Here is a 23,623-nt window from a genome sequence, read left to right as displayed (position 1 = left end):
TGTGCCTATTCCTCCCATGATATTTGATGCAGAGCTAGGTGCCTAAACATCAGTATTAGCAACCTTGAAGAAAAGGCACTTCATCGATCCAATCCTTCAGGTAACAATTAGGCTAGAAGCTGTAGAAAATGACAGCATTAAACATGAGCTGAAGCTAGGACTAAGAGAAATGCAGTGTCCATGTTGGGCAGTCTATATGGAAAACAGATTTTCAACCCCCCCCCCCCCCCCTTTCCCTATGCCGAAAAAGAATACCTTAGTTACCAGAATAAGAAAAATATTTTACAATGTTATTAAAAATGGCTTTGTTTAAGAAAGCTCATTATGGTTTATCAAAGCTTATCATGTCCTGCAACACTCTGCTCCCAACATCATTGGTTTCCAATGGCCCCAAAGGTGGCAACTTTAGCAGAAACTGTGAGTGCTGGGGTCTCGATGAGTCCAAAGCAGATGAAGTTAACAATTTTCAATGTGTTGCATACAAAAAAAGCAGGATGTCAGGCAACTACAAACCATGTGGAAAATATCAACATATTGTAGATTTCATTGCAGGTTACCAAACGTTTGTAGCAGAGAAGCATTTTTTTACTGGTATAACCATATTTACTATGGCAAAAAGCAGCAAAAAAAAAAAAAAACATAAAAAATGCAGGCTCTTAAGCTGATTTTTGTGTTTTTTATTTAATTTTATTAAAAGTAATTTTTTTTTTACATGATTGTGTGTTTCAAACTTTTTTTATATTCATGATATCTACTAGACCCTTGTTCGGACATATTTTTGTAAGTTACAGGTCTACAATTTAAAAAATTTCATGAAAAACAGTGTTTTGGTACAGAAATCTAGACATCAGTGAGACGCCCAGGTGGTTAATATTAATATTATTATTATTTTTAATAATAATAATAATAATAATAATAATAAGGGTCGCCATCCTAGATCTAAACTTTTTCTGTCAGAATCCCCCCCCTAAAAAAAAGCAATCCCATGGCATTTTGCAATTTCTACACTAGAGGACAAACAATACAAACTGAGCAAAAAGCAATTCTTCAACATGAAAAACAACTAGTAGCAGCTCAGTGAAAAAAACATTATAACTGTTTACACTGAATATATTTGGGGAAAGAAGTTCAGTTAACTACCATTTGGGATCTAATAAGCCATGAAAGAATCTAAATGTGTTTCTGAAAAAAAAATTCCAAAGCACTTTAACATATTTTAAACATCCACATAATGAAAGCTGACATGGTCATAGCTGATTCAACTATTCAGAACTGAGAGCATGACATTATTGTGTACAAGGCTACAAAAGAGCCAGAAATCATTCAGCATTATATCCAACAAACAGTACTTGCTAAAATATAAATACACAAGATACATCATAACATCAGTGGGTGTAAAGCTTGATGATAAGAAAATTGCAGCAATTTGAAATATGCCAGTGCTACAGAATAAAAAGGGTTTAATGCTCTTTATAGGTATGACAAGGTATTTAGCACAATACATTACTCATGAAGCATCTCAGTCTGCAGCATTGCAAAAAGCTACTAAAAAGGCATTCTATGCCAACCCGGATACAGAGCAGAGGATGAACCTGAATCTACCTGAATCAAGTGAATCAAACAAAATAATAGCTTCTTTTTTTGGCTTTTCCCCAAAACAGGAAAGCACCTACATCCAGAAATGGTATCTCATGCATTTTTGTGCAAAAAAAAACAAAAAAACTTTTTTTGGCTCAAAAGCATTATTGCATGCATACATTGAAAAGGGAACTAGTAATTGTGTTTGCAACAAATAAATTCCACCAATAAATCTTTGGAGCCAGTGTAAAGGTGCTGTCTGACCATAATCCACAAGCTATTAATAATATCCACTATCCACAAACTATTCTGTCAAAATCTGTTGGTCATGCTCCTGCATCACTGTAAAGAATGCTTCGATAGTTGCTTTAGTTATAGAAATATGACTATGACAAATAGATGCGTCTGCTCTGTACAACAACTTGTGAGGTATAGACCACCACTTCTCAAAGGCAAGTATCAAAGAAAGGCCAAGGCTGGGAAAATAAAGGAATCTAATACGGATGTTATATACAAGGCACAGGGATTCAAACTTTCAAAAGAACATGAAAAATATATCTATGAACTATCTTAATGTGTTACAGTGGCCATGGGAAATCATTTGGCACAGGGGACTGGGTGCTAAAAAGAAGTTGAAAAAAGCTTGCTTTCCCCTAACACAGCACCTACTTCTCTTCTCCTGCAGCAGTTTCTCAATTGTACACAAAAATCCCTCAAATCCTGTGTAGTCAAAAGCAGGCCTGTAGCAACAAGATGGGCGGAAGGCCTCATGACTGGGGGAGTATAGAAGGCCGTACAGTGAGGGTTAAAAGTTCAGTAATGAGGGATGGCCTGGTAAGGCAGAGGAGAGAAGGACTGCTTTCTATGTGGATAAATGTTTACCTATGGGTTGTTCGGTGTCTTGCTCCTTGTTTGAAATGTTTAGCTCATTCATCCAGTGGGTTGTAAAGGAGGTGGCTGGTGTTAAGTCTATAATTCATTATCTTGATGATTTTTTGTGTGTTGGTCCTAAGGGGTCCAAGATTTGCGCCAACCTGCTAGGGACTTTGGAGCATGTGGCTGAGCAGTTTGGAGTACTATTAGCAGGCGACAAAACTGTAGGCCCGGTGACGGAATTGTCATTTCTGGGGATAGTTTTGGATTCGGTCCGTATGGAGTGTAGGTTGCCAGAAGATAAGTTGGTGGCGCTTAAGGAGGAGGTGAGTAGGGCTTGTTGTATGACAAAAATACGGTTCCATGATTTGCATGATTTGCAATCCTTGTTAGGGAAGTTGAATTTTGCATGCCGGATCATGCCCATGGGTAGGATTTTCAGCCGCAGGTTGGCGGCGGCTACAGCGGGGGTGAAGAAACCTGAGCATTTTGTCCGCTTGACGAGGGTGTTGCGAAGGGATCTAGGGGTTTGGAGGCGATTTTTGGAGCAGTATAATGGCCGGTCGCTTTGGATGGAAACCCCGGTTGAGAATGGGGTTTTGGACCTTTGGACTGATGCGGCAGGGGGGTCGGGTTATGGGGCTTATTTTGCTGGGCATTGGAGTGCGGAAGCCTGGCCGGAGGACTGGCAGCGGTTAGGTTTGTGTACTAATTTGGTTCTGCTGGAACTTTTTCCACTTGTGGTGGCTTTGACATTGTGGGGGCACCTGCTACAGAATCGGAAGGTGCGGTTCCATTGCGACAATATGGGGGTGGTAGAAGTTATTAATAATCTGCGTTCAGTGTGTTCCAGCATTTTTGAGGCATTGTTGTTCAAGGCAGTATTTGTGATTACATTTTTTGCAGCTTTGCGGGTGGGAGAAGTGGTATGCCCCAGTAAAGGGAAAGTGGGGGGCCTGCGTTTGGGGGATGTGCAAGTGAGGGGCGAGGAATTGTGGATATGGATTCGCAGGTCAAAGACAGATCAGGAGGGAAAGGGGGCTCGGTTGGTGCTGCGGGGCTTGGAGGGGGCTGTTTTGTGTCCGGTTAAAACGCTGGGTGAGTATCTGGCTGTGCGGCTGGAGGTGGGTGGGCCATTGTTTTTGCACGCGGATGGGTCTTTTGTGACGCGTTTCCAATTGGTGGCGGTTTTCAGGAGATGCGTGGCAGCAGTGGGCAAGAATCTTGGTGAGTATGCGGCTCATTCTTTTAGGATTGGAGCGGCCACGGAGGCAGCCAGGTGGGGCCTAGGCCCCGAGGTGATCAGAAGGATTGGTTGGTGGGAATCTCATCGGTTCCGTCTGTATGTTCGGCCTCATTTGCTGTAAGGTATGAGGGGCTGGATTTGATTGTCATGGGAGGGGATGTGTAGTGGTTTGTTGGGGTGTTTGGGTATTTCCTTTGTGGGCATGATATGGTCGTTATAGTGGTTGGTTTACTTTTTGTTTTGTTGCAGATCGGCAGGTGTGCTTGGTGTGGATCTTGGGCCATTCCTTCGTGTACTGGGGGGCCAGACGGGCGGATGTGAGGCTGAATGGTAGGCAGCTGGGCCTGCGGAGGGAGGAGGCACAAGTGCGATGGATCGGGATCCCGGGCATGCAGTGGAGCCGGGTTGTCCCTGAGGTGAACAGGTTTGCCGGCCTAGATAGGGCCCCTGATGTGCTATTGCTTCACGTGGGCGGGAATGATTTGGGGCTCCGGCCTATGCGGGAGTTAATTCGGGACATTAAGTTTGATTGTCTAAGGCAGCGGGAGGCATTTCCGGGGACTATCTTAGTATGGTCAGAAATGGTGGTTAGATTGGCTTGGAGGCAGGCTCGGTCAGTTGAGAGGTTGAATAAGGCCCGGATTAAGGTTAATAAGGAGGTGGGGCGCTTTATGGGCAAAATTGGAGACACCGGGAGTTAGAGTCTGACCCTTGGTTAATCTTACGGGGTGATGGCATTCACCTTAATGCGGTGGGGACCGATTTGTGGTTGCTGAGCCTGGGTGAAGCGGTACAACGGGCTGTCAGGGTGTGGCGGTGCTCGCAAACTTAAGGGGTCAAGTTTGCGGCTTGTGGCTGGTTTTTTGTTGTCGGGTCCATGGAAGTTAGAGGGGGGTAATGAAAAATATAAAGTAAATGGGGACACGGAAATGTTTGGTTTGGGACAGTAAGGTTAGCCTTGCATGACACTTGGTTGTTGTGGAGGCTAAGCTGGAGTATGGGGTCCGCTAACTGTCCCCGAGGCGGGGTATGAGCGCCTGGGGGGTCTGGCGGGGGAGTGGAGACAGCTGGATTACTACGGAGGATTGGTGACTTTCATGGACCTGCAGGAAGAATGGCTCCGATTTTATACCTAAAAATGTTATTAATATAAAGATTGTTATGTTAAAGAATATGTTGTTAATAAAGGGGGCTGCTGTGGCCAATTTTCTTCCAAAATGTTGTAATAGTCCTTTGTGGGGTAAGTGGTTGTTGTGGGGTTCGATTAATTGGTTACAGCAGGAAGGACTTCTTATGCTGTACCCTAGTCTTTTTTTTCACTCCTCCAACATAAGCAAGCTAGCAAGTGCAGTTACCAATAGTAATTGACCACAGTGTTAATAATTCCAGTTTGCAGGGGTATTGGAAGCAAAAGACAGGGTCAGATCGAGGGAAAAAATCACATTAACATCAAATGTGGGAAAAAAAACTGCAGTTAGGATGTATGAAAGTTGCTGTTTCTGACTTCTGCTTCTGAAAATACTGGTTCCATGGACCTCCAATTATTTATGTACTTGTGAAGTTCATTAATACCTATGGGGGATTTTTGAGGCAGTAGACAACAATCTACAATGCTACTTTAAAGTGTATAGTAAAAATATAGGTTTTTTATTTTCACATTAAAATACATAAAATTAAAAACACAGGAATCAAATCACTGCTTATTGTATGTACTAGTTAATTACAGATTATTAGATTAAATCTCTGGATGATGTAGAGTTCTACACATTTCACAGCCATACAATCCGCTTTATCAGGAGGTCCAGAGGACCGCCCTCTTCTTATTGTTAGAAAAGTTTATTTCACTATCTAGTAAAAAAACTTATATTTTTACTATACATCCTAAAGTAGCATTGTAGATTCTTGTCTACTGCCTCAAAAGTCCCACATAGGTTTTGATGGTCTTTGTTGGGATTTATGGGATGCGGCAGTATATTTAATTGAGGTATCAGATGCGAAGAATGTTGTTGGGTACTTGTGAAGTTACTACCCTGGAATCAGTGGTGTAACTACAAATTAATGCCCCCCTGGGAAACTTTATTGGGCCCCCCCCATGGTGACCAGCATGCCAAGGGCCGTATAATGACAAGTGAAGCCACCATGAGTCCCCTTCTCCCTCCTAACAGTATGGCAACTATGAACCCCCCCCCCCCCCCCCCCCTTACTATGACAACTGCACCATTACTCTCATAACTGTGATCACCTGACACTCATCTCCCCTTCGCATAACAAGTGCAGCCACCATGGCACCTTCTCCTACTCCCAAAATTAAAAGGCAGCCACCATGTCACCTCCCTTGTCTCCCATAACAAGGCACCAGGACAGCTTCCACTTGTTCAAGAACTTAGTTGAGTGAAAGCAGGCAGTTGCATGAAAGGAGAGGTAATATACTTTTAACCTACCATTGTGCTACACTGCATTAGAAGGAGGACCAGAGCAGTAACAGGTACTGGGGAAGCAACAAAGGTGAATCATTTTAGGGTAAGAAATAAGGCCCTCCTAGCACCATGGCCCAAGCCAACATTGTTTTCCCGGTAGTTATGCCAGTGCAAAGTTTACTGAGATCCCTAAATACAATCCAATGTTCCAACGAACATACTACCCGTGAAATAAATCTACCAGGGGTCGTGTACAAATGGGCGTGTACAATGACTTCATCATTAAGAAGGTTCCGCGGCTGTGTTTGTGTATGAATGCAGCATGTCATGTTCTGCAGCCTTACATCTCCCAGTACAAACCTCCAGATCTCCTAAACAGTATGTCGTACCAACCTGAAAATTTTTAAGGTACACAGGGGACCCTCATAGCTAGAAGTATTCTAAATTTAATCTTTTCACCTTTAACAAATTTCAAAATATGGGGGTCATAATTATTTTTCTGACGATGGCCTAACAATGAAATTTTATTGGGTGTTAGTCACATGTGTCCCCCACTAGTACTTCTAATTTTGTTCACTTGTTACCCCTCGTTCCTGAGAAATTAGGGTTCAAACATTAGAAGCCTCCAGCAATGGGTAAAAGGGAAGATTTTTTTTGATGGGCAGAGATTTTTATGTTCTGTCAATGGCCTAATGATGAAAGTTTAGGGGGTTTTAGCCAGAGGTGTCTCCCACTTGCACCTCTAAATTTTGTTCACCTGTACTCCCTCGTTCCTGAGAAATTGGGGTTCAGGTGTTAGATGCCTCCAGTAATGTGTAATAGGGTAGATTTTGTTGATGTTCTGATGATGGCTTAACAATTAGGTTTTAGGGGGTGTTAGTCACAAGTGTCCCCCACTTGCACCTACATTTTTGGTTTTGTACATGTCCCTGTTCCAGAGAAATTGGGGTTCAAAGTAGGGAAGGGGATGTAAGTGGCCACAGTGTCCATAATTTGTATGTTTAATTTGTGGCTTCCAGACACACTTACATTTAAAACAGCAATCCTGATGTTCAATTTTACCTATTTTTTATAATTATGGCCATCATATTTTAAAAGTTGTTAAAGGTGGGGGGGATGAAAGGTATGCTAGCTATGAGGGAAAATTTCAAGTCGATAGGACATACTATTTAGGAGATCTGGAGGTTTGTACTGGGAGATATGTAAGGCTGCAGAACATAACATGCAACAATCATACACAAACACAGCCGTGAAACTTTCCTGGCGATGATGTCATTGTAGACGTCTATTTGTACACCCACCTGGTAGATTTATTTCACCGGTAGATTTTTTCGTTAGAACACCAGCTTTCCTGATCTACATGCTTGTTTCAGGACAGTGTCTCAAAGTACTGAAGCAAGACAGGTTAACCAGCATTTTAAAATGGTAGATCATCAATGAACAATAAAATGGAAGTGCGATTTAAATAGTAATTTCCCTGGGACCTTCCTCATCACTATTAGAAATAATTGTATTTTATACCTCCCACTGCTCACCTTGCCGAAAGCAAGGCAACTCTTTCCAGACTCTCTTCTGTGCCATGCTCAACAAACGTCAATTGAATATAGTTTTATTTTTTGACTTGAAAGCCATGTTCTTACTTGCTCATTTCACGTTTCCAAATGCTTTACATAATCTTTCTTGTCATTATATTATCTAAATTAGTTTCAGGAATCCATTCAGTACAATGTGGGTATATGCAGTATATTGATCTCCATTTACAAGCAGTCATCAGAAGATTACCCTCTTCCCTGAAGGATTTGTCATTTCCAGCTTAGAGGAACTATGGTTTACCAGATAGGTGTTTATTTGTACTGTGAACGTGAAATCTTTATATCTGATAGTCCTCCACTGAAAGAGAGGAGATAAATAAAAAAATTAGAGGAAGGATTAATAATGATTTAAGGTATTTCCTGGATCATCTAAAAAAATTTACATGTAATGTAATTATTTCTGGCTTGACAAGGTAAAATATATTCAGGTCACAGAATTAGACATGTGAACCCAATACGCTCTTAGCTTTTCTAATCTATATGTGGGGGACTGGGAGATAAACATGATAGAAAAGTTTATGGGCGGAAGCCTATTTTATTAGATGAAGTAGCATAGATAACTGTATATTTCTGTGAAGTTGAATAATAATGAATATTTCTTTTATTTTGGGTACCATATAACCATTTTTTTCATATTTTTTGTATTTTGAAATATTTAGGGAAGGAATGGATTTTGTTTCAAAACTAAATGTCCACCATGCTGCAAATATAACTCCTCTAATGGGAGTCATGCAGAGCTCTTTTTCCTTTCCTTTTCAGCAGTGTATGGTTGCATTTTAGTGAAACAAAATGGGTCCACAACATGGAATTTGCGTGGCCAAATATTTGTTTTTAGGTGAATGAAGTAAAGATGTAGGGGAATATTAGCTTCAGCAGACACTCCTAGTGCTGTTTATCTCAGCGGGAAACAATAGCAAATGACAGAGGTTTTCTAGGATAGGGGTTTTTCTGATTTATGAGAACATTCATTTATTTTTAACTAAAATATCATCTTTTTTCAATGTCAGCCAAATATCAGCATGACAAACTTGTTCAAGGGTGTGGGAAAATTACTCTTGATTCTGTCTTTTTTAACACTTCTTGATTACTAGCTTTAATATTATATTTTCTAATAAAAACTTTTAAAATCCACAGGCTGTCAATACTTTTGGTGCATTTAACTTCTGTTATCACTTAAGCTTTGTTCCTAGTATGTAGTTCCAATGTGTCTTTAGAAGGTAGATGTCACTTCCAAAAAGTTTACAAATAATCTAGTATATGCTGAAAACTGGGAGCTGGAATTGATGGCCATGATCACCCTGGATCATTATGTGGAATGCAAATCTTTTGGTTTATCCTGCTGCTTTAGCCTAATGTATTCAGTTACCAAATGTACAATGTCTGAGTAAAATTATCTGATGTGTAGTATAATACCTGGATAAAGGGAACAACAGAGTTATTGACAACAACTATTCAACAATATTAGCTTATGTTGATGTTGATCCTTTAAATTCCAACATAGACTGCCTAATACTAAAGCTAGGTACACTTGCAATAATTTTCATTAGAAAACGAACGACTAACGATTAGGCACAATTATTTTGAATGATTGTATTGTGCACAATTCTGTACATGTTGTAACAATACGATCGTTCAAATATAATCCACCAGTAATGTACACACTAGATACGATCGTTTGAACAATGCAGGGAGTGAAATGTAAAGGAGAAAGTGTACTGCAGAACCATCCACGATCACTGAACGACTGTACACACAATAGATAGTGAACGATCGTCATCATCAGATCTGCTGGGACGGAACCAACCTTCTCTTTTGTTTAATTTTGATGAGTCCATGCAAAATTTAGCCTCAGGACCTATCCTTAGCTGTTGGGATAGAAGTGGCAACTGGTGTGGTCTTCTGCTGCTTTAGTCCATCTACTTCAAGATTCATGGTATTGTGCATTTTTAGATGCTGTTTTGCACACTCTGGTTGTGATGAGTATTTGAGTTACAGTTGCCTTTCTATCAGCTTATGCCACTCTGGTCCTTTGCCCCTGGCATTAGGAAGGCATCTGTGCCCAGAGAACTGCTCCTACCTTTTTCTAAAGATGGCTTGGTGTGAAAATCCCAGCTTACCTGACATCAACAACCATGCCATGGTAAATCAACAACCAAGTTTCCTAAATTACCTTTATTCTCCATATATCGACTTACCATTCAGCAGGTCGTCTTGACAATGTCTACATGCCGGAATTTATCGAGTTGCTGCCATGTGATTATTTATTATATGAACTTTGTGCATCATCTAAACACAAATTGCTTACAGTAAAACCTTTTTAATTAAAATAATGGTGAAGATGTGGTCAGTCCACTGAAACACAAAGTTTAGCACTGGACAAGCTGAGCTGCACAACAGCAATAAAAGGAAGACTCTGTACCCCATACAGAGATAATTGGAACTTTTACCTTAGCAGGAAAAGTCCAGAACATTTGTGGTAAAATGGTTCTATAGTTAATAAAGCACATTTGCATTTGCACTTAAATTAAACTTTCCTCTCACCACAGGTACTAGAAAACATTTCTGAAAAAAAAGTCCCTCAAACTTTATAGCAAGGTTTTACTGCATAATTGGGTACATTCTGATTGTAAGTGTATTAGCTACCTAATGTATCCCTCCTGGAGACAACACTTTTAATACTCACCTAAATCTCATCCTCTTCCTATAGCGGAACTAAGCTTAGAAATTGAAGACAGACAGACCTTTTTTTTGCAGACATGCTATGAACCCCTGTCATGTTCTTATTTATTTTTTAAATAATTCATGTTAAATCTAAATTAATGGTATGAGGCCTGTCCTTGTTACATGTTCCCGCAGGGTAAGCCATGCCCTGCATAGTTTTTGCATATTGCTCACTAGCCTCTGTCTGACTTTATTTTGTCAGTTTCCAGAGGTCAGTATGCATTAAAATTGATCCTGTACTTTGCCAATACTAGGCATCCTATGCTTTGCCTGTGGCCCAATACACTACCAAGTTTCCTGAGATTCCTGTTTGAGTTCTACTTGGTAAAGAACCTAAAATGTACATCTGTACATACTCCCCCTCTCCCTACAGGACAACTCTTGGCCATGTCAATAGCTATCCAAGTGTCAAATGCTCTACTGAAACAAGCCACAAGAGATTGTCACATGTAGGGGTGAGCGAAATAGGAAAAATCAAAATAGGAAAAAGTCAGATGTCAAGAAATGTGACTGTATTAGGAAATCCCAAGTAGGATTCAGATTTAAAAAAAAAAAAAAAAGTTTAAAATGGTCATGGGTCCCACTCTAGGTCTATTTTCCCCCCTCTTTGGCCTATAGATAGATCCCATGTATCTGTTCAGGGGTCTTTGGGTTGGGGCCTGGAGATTTTTTTGTGATTAGTAACGCCACACTGTGCATTTGTGGGTTATTGCTTCGCACATGCCTGAACCCTGGGGTTAAGAGTAGCATGTTCTCTTTTAAGCTGGGTACACAAGTGCAATAGTTGTCATTGGAAAGCATCTTTCACAATCCTTTCCAACAACAAAAGACTGCATTAACGAGCGCTGTACATACAGCCCCGTTCTGGTCTATGGGGAGGGGAGAGAACGACGGAGCATGACCCCATTACACTCTCTCCTTTACTTTCATTACGATCCTTTCTCGTCCATAAATTCACCAGGACGGACAACGAGCGCCATACACACGCGAGATTCTGAGGCAATTATCGGACCAGAATCATCTGACGTGTACATAGCCATAGTGTGTATCACTGTATGTTATACAAATATATAGTGTGATGATCAGGAACCTTTGTTTTTCTTGTTAATTATACATATTTAACCCGTACTCTCTATTTGTTTGTATTTTATATTGTTATGCAAAATCTTTAAATAAACCAAAAAGTTTAAAATATTTATTTTGGGTGAAAAATCACTAGGACTGGTTGAGAGTAGTGTTGTGTTACCTCATTTTTAGTTTGCTTCCTTTTATGTGAGGAACCAATAGGTGTCCGGGCAGAGTTTACATTTGAACCTTTTCATTTTCTAGTGTATCCTAGACATCTCTGAATATATGGAAGATGGATAAATTTAATGCACAGAATTTGTCATTCAGTTATATAAAAGGCCATTATAAAGACTGTAAATTGTATTGCAATGGCAGAATATAGTTAGGTAATAAATGCAACTTTTACCTGTCGTCCTTTAGCTCAGGAAGGTCCCTGGGGGATACCTCGCTCCCAGATAGCATTAATGTAAAGTAATGTAAAGTAAATCAGTCATTACAGCGCATCTAAATGCAGTTCACTGGGGAGAACAGGATGTCTCTTTATGGACAGAATATATGGTATTACAGAGGATGAGACTTTATATGCACTCTCTGGCTATATTGTGTGCACGGGACATCACATGTTCTCCACTAACCAGAAATATACCAGTTTCCTTGTAGATATGGTAAAGGGAGTGGAACAAGTTACATTTTTCCTGCTAAGGGAAGTAGAAATTGTTCCTGTAGAGTTAACCTGTTACATTTCCCACTATATGCAAAGCATATATTCACTTTTACATGCTTTTTATATATTATTCAGTATTATCTCAGGTCTTTCTGCTATAATGTATGTCTGAGTGATCATTTCCTTTCCATGGATTGCAAATTTATGTAATTTACATGGTTTATCTCTGCCACCTGCAATGCTAAAATCACTTTTCTTACTTAAACTAAACATTTTATTTTAACATTTATAGATGTCATTGTATTCAAAGTGTGATAATGGTGTGTTTAGGAAAAAATCCTAGTGCCTGAGATTCCTTCTTTGAATTTTTTTTTTTCGTGGATAAACCCTTATAGTTTTGAAATAGTATCCAATCAAAACCCATTCTGAGTCACTGACACAGCTAATATGTCCTTTTTACAATCTCCTTAACTAGCCAGCCAGTCTGCAGGAACAGTAATTACAGGGAAGTACATGGAGAATTTTGCTATATTTACCCCAGGATGTTGATTTGTGCAACAAACCTTTCTTAAAGTGAAGTAATAACATACAAACAAAATATTGTTCTGTACTGGATGAATTCAGACACTTTTTATGATCAGTATGACATCTTTTGTAATAATAATATGGGGAACACCCTAGTTCTTCTTTACTTTAAAAGCTACTAGTTCCCTGGTTTTTATGATTCTCCTATGAATTTAATGCTTAGATTGTAACTGACTGAAAACAACAGGTCAGACTTTTCAGGTTGCATACATACCCTGGGTCAGGGATTCATTAATTAGGGTCACCATAAAAATACTGTGATAGACAGGTAACTGGCTGTTATAAAAAGTTTTAAACCTTTCCATAATTTATCATTGTTTACTGGTTTAAGGCTGTTTGCATTCTGTTCTGCATTTACATCTAGGAAATCCAGACATCAGTAACATTTGCTGTATATTTTAATCCAGAAAATGTTAAAACTACAGCCAATAGATTTTAAACATTTGTTGCTTTCATAAGGCAGATTGTTTAATATAAATTCCTAGCAAATACCAACTGGACTCAAGTGCACTTATTAAAGCACAGTTAAGGTCCTGCATATAAAGATATTAGCCTAAAATTATAATTTGCTGTATTTTCCATCTGAACCCACCACTGGAAAATAATTTAATTGCAGTGAAAAATTCGAAAAAAGTAAACTCACAGGTATGTGCCTGGATGAAACCTAACTTAAGAAATGATTCTTTTTTCTCTGGCCTGCACCAGGGGATTTAGTTAAACCCGTTAAAGCCGTGCAATTCTAGCCTGGGGCAACATTCTTTTCCATTCAGTTAGGTTAAACTACATTCTAGTGTATAGAGAATTATATAGGCATAGTGGCAAGATACTGAGGGGGTTATGTTAGCATGGCAATGTTAGAATAAAACTAGTGAGGAAAATTTTTATGTACCATCCATTGGTGTCCAAATATACTAAGGAAAGCTTCCTTTTTGAAAATATTCCAACCATTCTCAATGGAAGCTTCTCATAAAACAGTTACATTATAAGGTGGTGGTTACATTATAAGCTGCTATAATACAATTAGCAAAAATGCCAAAAAAATTTAAGATATCTAAATAGCTAGTGCTGGTAACTCTGAAAGGACTGGCAGTGCTCCCCCCCCCCGGGCAACTTTTTATACCACCCATTTCAATGCCCCAATCACATTCAGCAATGCTTTTCTTCCAGTTAGCTGCCATCTGCTGACCTAAATAGGGCACTGCAGCAGAGTCAATTTTTCATTATGCCTTTACGCTGGGCCTACACAGATGGTTTTAAAAACGCATGTTAACGTTTCTACCGCATTTATAACCATTTTTATGCACTTTTACTAGCATTCTAAAACCTGCCTTTAAACCACTGGAAAATGACTATGCCGCTTTTCCCGCGTTTACTTTTCAAGCACTTATAGGACGGTAAAACGCCGAAAAACCTCCTGATCCTGTGTAGATCAGAGGTCGGCAAACTCCGGCCTTAAGGACAGATACAGCCTAGCCGGTAGTTCCATCACTAACGACCCCTAGCCGATCCGTCCTAATACCAGACGGATCGGCCAGGGGGCGTTAGGAACTATCGGAGCCACCTGAGCTGCCAGAGCTCTGGTGCCGCCCCCTTGCAGTTGCTCCCCTATTTACCTTGGCCGGCGTTGATACTTCCGGCGCAGTAAATAGGGAAAGCTCCCTGAAGATAAATCCCTCTCCTCCGTATGCATTGCAGAGAAGAGGGATTTACCTTTTCACGTTCAGGGAATTTCACTTCAGGGGCCGTTCCCTGGTGGTGGGCGGGTCCGGCCTAGTGTGCTCCCGCCCCACCCCACCCCATAAATGTGATAATACTTTGCCTGTACTCAACTTTATTTGGTTTGAACTATTTTCTTACTTGTTGAGTCATTATTTCAATGAACTTACGGATCATTCTTTCAGCTTTTATCAGCAGGGTAAACCAGAGTGATCAGGAATGGACAGGTCACAAAATCCAAGTTTCTTTGTGAGGGTTATGGATGAAGATAAAGCATCCTTTATGGCAGCCCACCCCTACCATGGCAATGTGTAGAACTCATAACGCTGAATAACCTTGGTTTGAGAAATTTAACAGGTTTGCCGCAAGACTCAAATAATTCCCAGGAAGCTGCAAACACACACAGACAATAGGACCATTAAAAGTATAGCAGTTTATTTAAAAAACAAATACAAACAAATAAAAGATCAGTAAATTCCACCTAGTTTTGGCTCCCTGGCAGATTAATGTTTCAATCCTCACTGCCATAGGAATGTGCAATATAGTAAAGGCACAGCATTGCTTCTTATCAGTCACATAACTCTTTCAGTGTACTTCCATGCAGATTTCTGGACCAGCAGAAACTTCCATCTTACATTACACTTTCTGAAGAAAACAAACACTTTACAGTATACAGACGTCAGATTTGTTTATGCTGACCATTTAAATTCACTAGTTTTTCTACCAAAGGTAGGGGAAGGCATGTTGCTGGCTTTTGTGAATTATAAAAGATGTAATGGTTCCTATGACCAAAATAAATCTTTCAGTAACAAATACTCCATGTCTACTATCCATACAGTGTTCACCATACTGACCATCGATTCCTATGCAAGTTACTCTAGTTAGATTGCTAAGCACATTTTCCACATTAATAAGGACCTCCTGCATGTATACCCTATCCATTCCCCTATTGGAATGTCTCAGCTCATATCCCCACCAATCCACTTTTTGAAACTAGCTAAAACTATAACTGGTTGGAGCTAATCAGCTGTTTCAGGTCTAACCTGGCCTTGCCTTCCTATCCCAAAGAAAGCAAACGATTGTCTGAGAATGGCCTAACTTGTGCCAAAAGAGTTAAGCAACTCCAAACAGTAGTAGCCTCTTTCCAAATTAAAATTTAATTTTACGGAGCTGATTGCCAAAGGAAATATGTGGGGAAACCCCTGCTACTCAGCAACAAGGGATGTACTCCAAGATTTTCAACCATCTAGCTGAAAATGGAAAAGCTTTTGTTCATCACATGCTTATGTTTAACAGAATTGCAACATCCTAAAATAATACTTCTGCAAAAAATGGACCACGGTGAGATCACAGGAAGGCAAGCTCTGCATGCCTAGCAGAATCTGTAAACAGTCCTTTGATATTCCAGCACTGAGTCCAGTGTGTAATAGGTAAAGCTCAAAATGCTGAAACTCCTTACATTACATGTGCTCACTCTAAGGATGAAGTGTCTTCACCTGCAGAAATAGAAAGAGAGATGCTTGAAGATCACATTTCTAACATGTACCTTGTATACAATACTGTACATTTGAATAAAGTATACCTGTCATAGGAGTAATATGAAGGATGCCTTTGCTGGGCATCTCCTGAACATTCTAACTTATTGGCTAGGTTTAGCTTTAGTATTATCCATACAAATAGGTTTCAGAAAAAAGTCAGAATACACTTGTTCTATGTTAGTGACTCAGACCCTACTAAAAACAAAATATCAGAATGTAAGGTGAGCAACTAGGATTTCAAGAGGACAGGACAGTAATGACATTCTACATATTTCTTCCATACCAGGTATATTAAAGAGATATTATAATGTGTATTCAGTGACTGCACATTTTAAGTTGTTACTGCAGTGTTACCTCCAAGAAGCTTGTACAGCAGCTTTTATATTTTTACATGTTCACTTTTCTATTTGTTGCTATTGTAATAAATATAAAAATGTGTGGATTAACCACTGGAGTGAACAAAAGCTTAATTTTTAGTCACTTGGTCTTCATTCCTAACAAATCTATCAATCACATTGTAAATTGTTTTCATTACCTGATTACATTATACATTAACTGATTTATAGAACTGTAATGTGAGAAGGAACACCGAAGCAGAACTAGTGTAGAACTGCAAGCAAGGTTTGTAACAATATTACCTTGAACAATATTTAGATCAAACTGATGTAATTTACATTCATATGTTACATTCACTGGGAAGATTTTACACTCACTATTAACCCCCCTAGCGGTAATCCCAAGTGTGACTCGGGGTGGCTTTTACATGCAAAAAGCGGTAATCCCGAGTCACACTTTATGATTATAATATAATAAATAAATATAATTATCATACCCGGGAGTTAATTCTAAGAATTACAGGCCCACAATATAAACAAAAATTTCTATGCAAAATAAATAGGATCACTTTTTGCATAAAAAAACTGACAGAATAGAACGCTAGGAGAGTTAATTCACACATCCAATAGAAATGCAATATTGGCCACACAAAATGACAAACATTTGTTCTGTGTTAGCTTCTTTTATTTATGTGCAAATATTTGTATTCTTTCCTATAAAATTATAATTTTACTGGGCCACTACCACTACTATACAGACAACCCCAACATAAAAGCAAAGTGAGAGAAAATAAACATTTTATCTGGGAGACTGAATCAGTGACTATGCAGCTCCCAGCACACCACACTGAAGGGAGGAGTACAAGTTTTTTCAGTTAAAGGATAAATGTACTAAAAACACACTTGTTCCTAAAGCTGAACAATGAGAAGAACCCAGTAAGCTCACTTCAACCAGTCCAAAACTTTCATGTTTACTGTTGGAAGGAGCACATCACAATCATCATTTTAGCTGGTAGTAAAGTAAGAGCTACAGGGACTTAAGCACCCAGCGTTGCAGTCATGTTCCATTCTCCATATCCTCCTAACAATTAACAAAAGACCCTTCATTTTGTGAATATCCAGAAAGACAGGAAGGTGCATCAATTTCAAGGTTAATGCCTTACAATTTATTTTCTTCTTAAAGCAACTTTAACCTGAATATTAATACCTGTCTCATATCAGCACCTCAGAGCAATACCCTTGCTCTCAACCTGAAAGCTGTGCTCTTTCTGCAAAAGTTCAACTTGCCCTCAGCTAAATAAAAAACAGCACTATCCAATGAACTGAGAGTATGGGCTTTGCTGAAATAGGATTTATAAGTCTAACTCTGTAGGGGGGATAATGACCCTTTGCAGAGAGATTACTTTTTCCACATAGAGAACAGGGGTCTCGAACTGCAGCTTCTGGTAGTGAATTTGCTTTCCCAATCAGGCCTAAACTGGAATTTAAAATGTATTCAGTTGATAGTTGTAAATATTAATACTGCCCAGATTCAGAATGATTGATGCAACGATTATGTTTATATTTTGTGTTAGTTAAGCATGGCATTCTATCATCTTACCTTCTGCTGAGCTGGCCTTTAGGGGCTGCATGGCTGTAAAACATAGGAATGAAAAGTTAACATGACAATAATGACAAAATACATGACAGTATACCAATGCCAGGTCGATGAAAGATAGCTTTAGACAGCCAGACATGATTTATTGGACTTTGTACATTGCACAAGGATTATGCCAGATAATGTTTCAAAGCAAAAGAGGGATATGAAAAAAAGGAATTTAGAGAAAAAAGAATTGACTGTAAAATATGAGATAGATAGCTAAATTATATGATGTTGAAGATAAAATCTTCTTTTAATGAAGAAAGGATATTCATGCATCTATGTAGTTAGCAATAATACCTGTCTTCAATTCTCCATTCTCTTCTTGTTCTACATTTCCTGCTTGGAGGGAAGGAAATGGAATATTCAGTGGCATATTTAGTGTTTGGGCTGGCCTGCTTTACCAATAGAGGATCCAGCATGTCTATCACCTCCACTAACACCTCTAAACATCCTAGATAATCTATATATCATCACAGTAAAACTGCCATATCCCCTGCTTATTACCTGCTTCTTCTCGTTCCTGCTCCTCTTCACAGGTCTGCTTTAAGTGTTTTCGACATACACAGCCAAGAGCCACAAGGAGACCCAGGAGACAGACACAAAGACCCACAGTCACCCACAAAGCCACAAGTGGGAATGCGAGATGCTGCCCTGTAGATGTATTGTGAAAAAAGTTAAAGTGTATGTAAAGGCATTTTATTTCTTGTGACTGTGTAAGGGTTAGATCCTCTGAACTGAGGAGCATTCTCCTGATGTCTCTGGAAAAAGTGTTCCCCATTGGAAAAGTTCCCCTTACTTTCTGGGGACCACTACAATTTTTTTTAATTTTATCTCACCTTTTAATTGATAGGCACTTAAGCATAAATAGAGGGGGGAATCTCACCAAAGCAACACCACCAACAATAAAAGCTTTACAGAGGCTCTAAACCATGCAATAAAAAAGACAGACAGGAAGATTTGGGGGATTCAGATTCTCATACAATTTAAACGAACACTCCACATTTTCTGATTTGTCACTAGGACAGGAAAACATTAGGACAGGAAAACTCTCTAACCAAGCTTCTGCAGGAAGAACAATATTCAAATAGTTATTTTTTTTGGAATGAAATGTTCTAGAAAATGTTGAGTTGTAATACACAGGGAACATCTGTGTTTTATTATTCTATGGGCCTGGATATCGGTTACACTGACCAAAACAACAGACTGCAGATTCCACACTGACCTGTCACACTCAGAGAGGCGTGAGTCACCACCTGAAGAGCAGGATTGTATACCAAGCAAGTGTACGTGTCGCTGGTTTCCAGGATGACATGGACTGAGCTCTGAACATGGAATAAGCCTTCTTCATTGGCAACTTGTGATGTTGTAATGTTTTCAGTCAGGTTTTGTCCTTTTCCATCCTGCCATAGTATTTCAGCCTCTGGGTACCCTCGATAGGTGTGGCATGTCACTGTTACCTGATCACCAGGTTTAAGGCCCTCACTAGGTTCCAGGTGCAACACAGGCTTGGTGAAGGAGGCTGTTCAGAGAAGAAGTTCATGTTTATTTATCACACTATGTAACTAATGAGATTCTAGCTTTAGATTGTAAATTTGTGCTTACCTGCCACCTGCAGACTCACAGCAGCAGAACTGAAGTTCCCAACATTAACAAAGCATGTATAGGTGCCTTCGTCAGAGAGACGAACCTTGCGGAGAACAAGGGACATATTGCCTTCTGGCAGTTTACTAAGAAAAAGTTGTGTGCGATTAATAAAGTTTTGTTCTTGGTTTTCTAATTGCTCCTGTCCCAGGGTAAAAGCATGAACTTGCTGCAAGCTTGTTAATTTCCAAAACAAGCTAAGGTCCTGCACTGAGAAGTCAGCTGGGGGATTGAACCAGCAGGGAAGGATGACATCCTCATCCAAGATTCCAGTGACAGGAAGATCTGGGACACGAACTTCAATGGCTCCTGTAGAGATGTGAAAGAAGGATAATGGAGGAAATAAATGTTAATGGTTTGTTTACCGTGAATTATTAGTTCAAATATGTCTTCTCTGTAAACCAGATAATTGATCTGCTACATATAAAATGCATCCATTAAATCAGCACCGTTCAACAAATGTACAAACTGTATTACTTACAGTGTATCTAAAGCCTATTTTTTTCAAATAATGGGGCATACACCCAAACTTAGTTCACACTGCAAGGGGTACAGCACTACTGCAGGAGTCCTGCCAATGCCGCCAGCAGTAGCATGTTACCCATGCTGTTTGATTCTGCACCTGAAGAGTCTAGTGCCAGGATTTGTGCTAAGAAGAGATGAGAGGACTATATAATATTTTCCCCCAGCACTAGAGGAGTGTGTACAGTGAGTACAGTGCCCTAGAGAAAAAAAGACTCAAGCATTGGAAGAGGTATTTCTGCTTTCCAATGATTATGTGTTGAGGGAATCAGGAGTGTGTGTATATAATACTGTGTGAAAGGGCTGTATATGATAGGAGGAATGTATAAATTGCATTGAGAAGGTGTTGGTGTATACTGTGCTGGTGGTGGGAAGGGAAGGTGTATTAAGAGAAGTGTGTATGTACTATGCTGGAGGTCAGCGGCATATATATATCATATATACATATATATATACATACCACTGTGCCCTACTAGAAAGATTACTTTCTGTCCCATAGACACAACTAGAAATCAGAAGATTTCTAGTTGAAGAAATCTCTTTCCAAAATTAGCTAAAATATTTTTCTGGTAGCAATACAAATTGTTGGATTCTCCATCATATGCAATACCGCTAACATTGATGTCCAGGACACAGGAGAAATAGCAACAAACATCTGACAAAGGTCCCCACGCCTCACCACCCCATCCAATACAGAAAAAGGTTTATATTTAGATATGCTTTAAAACAAAATCATGGAACACCATTCTGTCTGAAAGAGAGTGGTAAAAGAAACTGGGGGAGTAGTGAAACACTTTTTAAATTGAAGCTGGAATTACTCTTTACATGTGGCAGTGCTGACCTCCATCTGTTGCCTGGATGTTATTGTCACATTTCCAGTGACCGATGAATGAATGAGTTTTATACAAACAGAGCTGTTCTGTTTGATAGAGAGGCGAGGGAAGAGGACAAGCAAGCGTTCCTGATCAAGTCTTTCATCAGCCTGTCAGGACAGATTGATGAACATCGAAAGGGGACAGGTGTACACGTCAGATTTTTACTTAAGACAATCATGACTATTCCTCTTGGATGACAATTACATGTGTGTATAAGACTTAGGAACCAAATGGGCAAAAATTCAAATCCTTTGGCAGGAAAAAAGACGGGGAAAATATTTTTATCTGTGTATTAAGCTGTCTGCCCAAATTTTAGCTTTAAGGGCAGGCTCAGACCTGCTTTGGGATTGGACGATCGCACGCAGCTCCCAGCAGCTGGCACTTTGCCAGTCCCTCGATCACTCTGCAGAGTCAGAATCTGTACATTTCACAGCTGGCAGCAGTGAGTGGTACTGTGAGGTGTAATTCTCTATTGGACTGTTGTGAGTAGATGCCATATGTAGTGTCTGCACCAAGGCAGTGATTCTCTGGCATGAGGAAATCGTAACCACACTGCAACCTCGCTGCCAGTCTTAGCATAGCCTAAGGCTACCTATACACGTCAGATGATTCTCGTCCGATAATTGCCTCAGGACTGATATTGGAGGAAAATCTGACGTGTGTACAGCGCTCGTCATCCATGGATATGTCCTGGCAGATCCATGAACAATCGTGAAACATCCTTTCCAATTACAAATATTGAACCTGTGTACGCAGCCTAAGTTACTTGAATATACACGCTGAATAGTCTGTGCTTCTTTTTCATACTGGTGAAATTTTTAGGAACAATTTTTAAGGTCAAAAAGAAAAGCCTCAAAAATGTCACTAGTTTTCTAGAAGTTTGTGACAATGAGGATGTGATATTTAAAGAAGACCGATCATGATATTTTTAGCAATATATAAAAGGGTGGCAAATTTTTTCAAGGACAACCCCTCCTCCTTCATTTTTTTCTGCCGCAACAGATTGGGCATGTGCAGACTTCCCGGAATGTAAAATGAAAAAAAGTGCTAATCTCGCGCAGTGTTCAGGAGGAAATGTCACCCGATCTTACGTCTGCACAATGTGAAATTGGGTGATATACGAAGAACCCAGAAGAATGGGAAATGAAAAAGAAATCTGGGATGGCACAGGACCTAGTAAAATCGGGTTGCAAAAGGATTAATGGTTCTTTAAAAGAAAAGATCCATTTAATTTTTTTAAAGTGAAAGTTCCACTTTAATACTGCACACCACTGTTTCATTATTTTCCAATAGCAGAGCACACAATACTTACGGCATAATGCAGGAAAAAGGATCAGCACACAGAGGATATCCATGTCTGGGAGCTACAGGAGGCTGCAAATGAAAAGGAAAGCAGACATGACATCAATCTCTACACAATGACAACAGAGGAAATGGCAGATGTATGGAGGAAGGTGTGCAGGTCACTTAAGGGGTCTCTATGTATAAAGCAGTGCATCTGATATTCACTGAAACATTCCCCGGTACAGAATCATCCATGTGTTTCAATGGCAGTAACTGATTCTCCACCAGTGCTTTATAACCACATCCAACATTATACACATGGAATATTAAAGGGCAATAGATATGTGGTCTATACACGGAAATAATATTGTGTGTAACAGTGCCATACATTGAATGATGACCAGGTACAATAATTATAGATAGATATACACAAACAGAAATAATTACATATAAATTATATACACACACATACATATATATATATATATATATATATATATATATATACACACATACAGATTTATATATACACACACAAACATACAAATTTATATATATATACACACACATACATACAGATATTTATACACACACACACACACATACATACAGATATATATATATATATATACACACACACACACATACATACAGATATATAAATATACACACCCACATACATACATACATACAGATATATATATACACACACACACACATACATACAGATATATAAATATACACACTATATACACACACACATACATACAGATATATATATATATATTTATACACATACATACATACATACATACATATATATACACACACACACACACACACATACATACATATATATATATACACACACACACACACATACATACATACAGATATATATGTTCTGCAGCATAACAGTTCAGTTATTAACATAATAACTGCTGGAAAAAAAGGCTTAAGAGACTATAATTTGTGTGGTAAAACATAAAATCAATCTGCAGTGTATTGCCCCCCAGCCACGTTGAGGGGTAACAATGCAGCGGGCAGTCTGTGTCCCGGTGACAGAGCCGAGCAGGCCGTCCTGGCAGGACAATGCTATAATCTGTAAGACATATGGACAACCATGGCCACGTAGTAGCCGTACTTACCTGAGGGGCGCAGAGCCGGCGGTAGGTGTCCCCTCGTGCAGTGTCCGCTCCCAGGTCTGTCAGTGGCCCCCGCACTGCTCCATGCTCGCCCCGCTTCCCGTCTCTCTTCCCATTGTACAGCTCGCAGGGTGTGTGAGGAGGAGGAGGGGGGTGGGCACGGGGTACGGGGGACAGATCT

At 39.5% G+C, this 23,623-nt stretch overlaps 1 protein-coding gene across 4 annotated transcripts; it reads right to left on the bottom strand.

Annotated features, from left to right (window-relative positions):
* Positions 1-14,873: 14,873 nt before the first annotated feature.
* On the bottom strand, positions 14,874-23,591 carry CD276 (CD276 molecule). Of its 4 annotated transcripts, none has more exons than XM_072402131.1 (8): positions 23,446-23,588; positions 22,326-22,387; positions 19,578-19,925; positions 19,198-19,494; positions 18,480-18,626; positions 18,273-18,314; positions 17,934-17,966; positions 14,874-15,956 (listed from the first exon to the last, which is right to left on the bottom strand). In XM_072402131.1, exons 2-8 carry the CDS (start codon positions 22,366-22,368, stop codon positions 15,931-15,933), a joined length of 936 nt encoding a protein of 311 aa, XP_072258232.1. In that variant the 5' UTR covers positions 22,369-22,387; positions 23,446-23,588; the 3' UTR covers positions 14,874-15,930. The 4 variants fall into 4 exon arrangements, with proteins under 4 accessions (XP_072258232.1, XP_072258233.1, XP_072258236.1 ...); XM_072402132.1 differs by having other exon boundaries at positions 18,273-18,311; XM_072402135.1 differs by lacking the exon at positions 18,480-18,626 and having other exon boundaries at positions 18,273-18,311; positions 23,446-23,591.
* Between the last annotated feature and the right edge of the window lie 32 nt (positions 23,592-23,623).

The sequence above is a fragment of the Pyxicephalus adspersus genome, chromosome 2, assembly GCF_032062135.1.
Source record: "Pyxicephalus adspersus chromosome 2, UCB_Pads_2.0, whole genome shotgun sequence".
Taxonomy (NCBI): Eukaryota; Metazoa; Chordata; class Amphibia; order Anura; family Pyxicephalidae; genus Pyxicephalus; species Pyxicephalus adspersus.
Note: the sequence above shows the minus strand (reverse complement) of the source record. Positions and strands in the feature narration are given on the sequence as shown.

Excerpts from the sequence above, each read along its gene's own strand:
- CD276 (XM_072402131.1), bottom strand. The coding sequence starts at position 22,368 with ATGGATATCCTCTGTGTGCTGATCCTTTTTCCTGCATTATGCC. Across the intron at positions 19,926-22,325 it reads CCTTTTTCCTGCATTATGCC|GAGCCATTGAAGTTCGTGTC; the intron begins GTAAGTATTGTG and ends ACATCTCTACAG. Across the intron at positions 18,627-19,197 it reads CGCCTCTCTGAGTGTGACAG|GGCAGCATCTCGCATTCCCA; the intron begins GTCAGTGTGGAA and ends ATACATCTACAG.